The following is a 4,168-nucleotide window of genomic DNA, read 5'->3' as shown; positions in this document are numbered from 1 at the left end:
TGTGTGTGTGTGTGTGTGTGTGTGTGTGTGTGTGTGTGTGTGTGTGTGTGTGTAGGTCAGAGGTTGACACTGGTGTCTTTCTCAATGGCTTGGCGGCAGGGTCTCTCACCGAGCCCCGAGCTCAACCACTGGATTACAGGTGGGGCCGCCTTGTACATGGACGCTGGGGAGCCGAACTCAGGAACTCAGTGAGGAACACTAGCCCTCACCCTGCCGGATTTTGTTGCTCTGTCGGGCAACCCCTTTCAAGATGGGGGGCGGGGTGCTGAAGGGCCTTTTAAAATCTCTCCTGGGACAGAAAATGATGAACACCTGTGGTAGCCAATCCAAGTTCTAGAATGTCACGGGAGGCGGGGCTTCCCAGCGGTTCCTACCCTGCTGTCCGCTTGGGGCTGCGCGTCCCTTCCTTTAATTGTGAGGGTCCCCTATCCTCTGAGAAGTCAGGGAAGAGCCTCGAGTTTATTAATTCCAACGTTTCCCAGGAAGAATATGCAATCCTAGTTTTCTGTTTCAGAGATCTCACAAAGCAGGTTCGGCCAGGGGTCTCCCAAATCACCTCCAGGGGTTACAGATTGCAAAAGGGGGAGCTTATTACAGGGCCCAGCCCGTGCTCAAGCCCATGTCTTTGCTTGGTGACAATTCTTCTCTCCTTCAGAGTCCAGGTTGAGGGGGAGGTGGAAATGATCGAGGATCTCATCTCCAGGGGTGGCTTCTAGAGCCCCCCTGGCTTCTGTTCCAATCCTCATTCCTTTTTAGACTAGCTGGGCAACAGCAAGCGAGTAATGAGCTCACCCCGTGCCTCAGTTTTCCCTTCTGTAGAATGGGGATAAGCTCAGGTGAGGAGCAAAGACAGTTGCTGTTTTTGTAGCTAGGCAGATCTGGGTTTGAATCCTGCTATCAGAAATACTGTTTCATTGGGGGCAAAGACTTGACTTCTCTGGTTGGCAGATACTTTTTCTAGAAATGCGCTTCTAAGGGTGGTGTTTAGCATCCAGGAAGCGGTGTGTATGAATGCTTAGCCCAGCCCCAGAGCACTGGTGCCCCTGGGAGTGGTAGATACATCAGTAGGGCTCCCTGAGGTCGGATGTGACCCTCCCCGCTTCCCCCCCACTGCAGCTGTTTTACCCCAGACATACAGACTTGGCCCCCACTGTCTGAGGGCAAGGCGGAAGTGAGGCGGGCAGCCGGCAGCTTCCTCTTTTTTTTTGCCCTGCTGTGAGCCCAGGACTCCTTGTTGCTCAGAGCCTCTGAACAGGGGACCCTGCACCATGGCCTCCCGTGCGGCACCGGTCCGGCAGACATGCTGTTGCTTCAACGTCCGAGTCGCAACCACCGCCCTGGCCATCTACCACATAGTGAGTACTGGGGTGTCTGGGGTGTCGTATGTGTGGGCATGTATGTGCGTGTGTCAATGCGTGACGACCCACTGAGACCTTCCAATGGGTGGATTACTACTTATCAGTTGTATGAGGGACTCTGGACAAGCCTTGTGCTGCCCTGGGCTCAGCAGCCCTTTGTCAGATGGAATGAGAACAGTGCCCTTAAGGCTGTCGGTGTGCGAAGAGATGGGCAGGCTGGGATGGTTCCAGGAAGTGGGTCCCAGCAAGGCTGAATGCAGGGCTTTCTGGGCCCTATCCTAGGGCTGGGATCTGGGGTCATACCTACTGGGCTTCCAGTAGATTCAGGGGACCCTGTTCCTCTCAGCTCACAGCTCAGTCAAACCACTGGCTTCTCCCTTCCAGGGCAGCTCAAGTTCTAAGCTTTGGGGAACTGCTTGGTGCAGCCAGCATGACTCAGTGACTCCAGGCTTGCCACATCATGACCCTGGGCAAGTCACAGTCCCCAGGGAAAAGTCTCTCTGGATTGGCCCAAGGCTGGGGTCTCTGTTCTGTTCTGTTTGGATCTACATCTGCCCCCAGCCCCTGGCCACACGCAGCTCCCAGAGGCCCAAAGTCGGGTCTCTGTTCTATTCTGCTCAGGTCTACACCCCCTCACACCCCCCCCCTCTACCCCCAGCCCCTGGCCACAAGCAGCTCCCTGAGGCCCAGGCATCTTCCTGCTTCACTGACTCAGACAGAGCCTGTGGCTAGCAACTCTCCTGGGCCTGGAAGTGCTTCCTCAAAATCAACCTAAATCCTTAGGCTGCTGAGCCTGGTGACATCTGCTTCCGGCCACAGGCAGGGTGGCTGGGCAGTGGTAAGAGCCTGCTCTGTCCATAGGCTCTTGTGTATGTCTCCCTGCCCTCCCCCCTTCCCAGTCTTTGCTGTGCAACCTTGGGTGACTGGTGTAACCTCTCCGAGCCTCCTTCCTTAGATCAAAAGATGATAAGGATGATGAGAGCTGCGAGGGAGGCTGCTGCGTGGGTGAAGTGGGTATCTATAAAGCGTGAGAGCCACTGCCTTTTTATGTGTGCCCCAACCTGTCCATGTAGAGCAGCGGTTCCCAGCCTTCCTAACGCTGTGACCCTTTAATAAGTACAGTTCTTCGTGTCGTGGTGACCCCCAACCATAAAATTATTTTCATTGCTTCCTCGTAACTGTAATTTTGCTACTGATATGAATCATATATATATATATATGTATATATACACACACACATATATATGAAATAGATGTTTGTCAAAGGGGTCGCAACCCACAGGTTGAGAACCCCTGATCCAGAGGTTGGCATCAGGGGGAGCTCAGAGGGAGCTGACAGGGGCGGTGGCACTTTGTCTCCACATCAAGTCTTTCAGGCTGTCGTCTCGGGGATGCCACAGTGTCCTGGGAAGGATGTGGCGAGGTCCTTACGCCAGCTCTGCTCTAGCCAGTTGTTTGAGTTTCTGAGAAAATCTGACTTGGGGCTGCTTCCCTTTCTAAAGTGGGGACCGGGGGCTGTGGACTGGGGGTTTCTAACTCAGATGTTGGCAGAGTGCCGAGAGGTCTCTAAGTGGCTTCAGGGGGGTGGAAGGGCTTGCGGCAGAGGGGACCCTTGCTCCGCCTGCTCTGGTGGCTGTGTTCCTGCCTTTCTGAGAAGGACATTCCCGTCTGATTGTCTGGTATCTCAGAATATATTAAATATATTAAAAAACAACAAAAACACCCCAGTGGGCTGTACTGCGTGACCACTGAGGTTTCTTCTTGTTCATGCCATCCAAGCTCCTTGGCTATGGATGGGTGAGTTGATATCCTATTTCCATAGGAACCTGGAGACTGTGGGCCAAGTGGTCCAGGAAGGCTTCCTGGAAGGGGCACCATGGGTGGAAGGGCAGGGTTTGGCCGCAGTGTGGTTGGGGAAGTGTTCATGAGAAGTTAGGGTGCAAAGATGAGGTGTGTCTGCTACAAGGGCCCTACTGAGGCTGCCCGGGAGGCTGGGGAGGAGGAAGTGCCAACAGCTTTATGTGAGGTTGGGCCTTCGACCCTTTCTTCCTGTGTCCCGCTGCTATTTGGGGCTGGGTGGGTCTTTGCATTGTCTGCCAGGAGTCACCCCCTGGGCCACCATTCGAGTCCCTAGATGGGGGTCATGATTGTGCCGGCTGTAGAACCGCTGCTTGGTATGTGAGACATGCAGAGCCATGGAATGTTCTAGAGCCACAGGGGGGCAGAGGAGCAGGGGAGCAGCCTGGAAGACAGACACCCATCCCAGGGGCTGGGTTAGGGTACACAGTTTTTATTTTCCTGCCCCCCCCCCACCCGGCTCGAGACTCCTGTTTCTTCCCAGAAAAAAGGGGCTGGGGTCTTTCCTTTGGTGCAGCAGGTAGGTGGCAGGTGTGCCAGCAGGAGCTCACACATCTGGCTAGAAAAAGAGAAGCCACGGCCAGATGTACCAGTCACTCAAGGTGCTGTCATCTGGAGCCAGCCATGGGTGACGACTCTGTATGTTGTGAGCTATTTGTGGACTTGGGTGAGGGTTAAATTGGGCCATTGACGCCTGAGATAGGGCCACGCTTCAGGGAACCGTGGGGCACAATTACGGGAAGATCCTGCATGGCAGCGTGGCTTGTGGTCTGGATGGAGGCTTCAGGCTCCCAGGCTTGCACACGGAAGTGAAAGTGCTCTTCACTGGTCTCTTGAGTCCTGCCCAGGGTGTCCTAAGTCGGGGGCAGGAGACATGGAGAGAGGAGGAGACCCCAGCAAACCTTTTTGCTAGCGAAACCTCTGTGTCCCTCCCCCACCTTTTTTTTTTTTTT

The 4,168-nt window shown here is 54.6% G+C and overlaps 1 protein-coding gene across 1 annotated transcript in view; it reads left to right on the top strand.

Moving 5' to 3' along the window:
- The first annotated feature begins 1,226 nt into the window (after nt 1-1,226).
- Laptm5 (lysosomal protein transmembrane 5) overlaps nt 1,227-4,168 on the top strand; it is a 20,921-nt gene continuing 17,979 nt past the window's right edge. Inside the window, exon 1 of the mRNA XM_005353147.3 lies at nt 1,227-1,355. Coding sequence (XP_005353204.1) covers nt 1,269-1,355 — 87 coding nt within the window. The 5' untranslated portion in view covers nt 1,227-1,268. The remainder of the gene's footprint in view (nt 1,356-4,168) is intronic.

The sequence above is a fragment of the Microtus ochrogaster genome, chromosome 10, assembly GCF_000317375.1.
Source record: "Microtus ochrogaster isolate Prairie Vole_2 chromosome 10, MicOch1.0, whole genome shotgun sequence".
Lineage (NCBI taxonomy): Eukaryota > Metazoa > Chordata > Mammalia > Rodentia > Cricetidae > Microtus > Microtus ochrogaster.
Note: the sequence above shows the minus strand (reverse complement) of the source record. Positions and strands in the feature narration are given on the sequence as shown.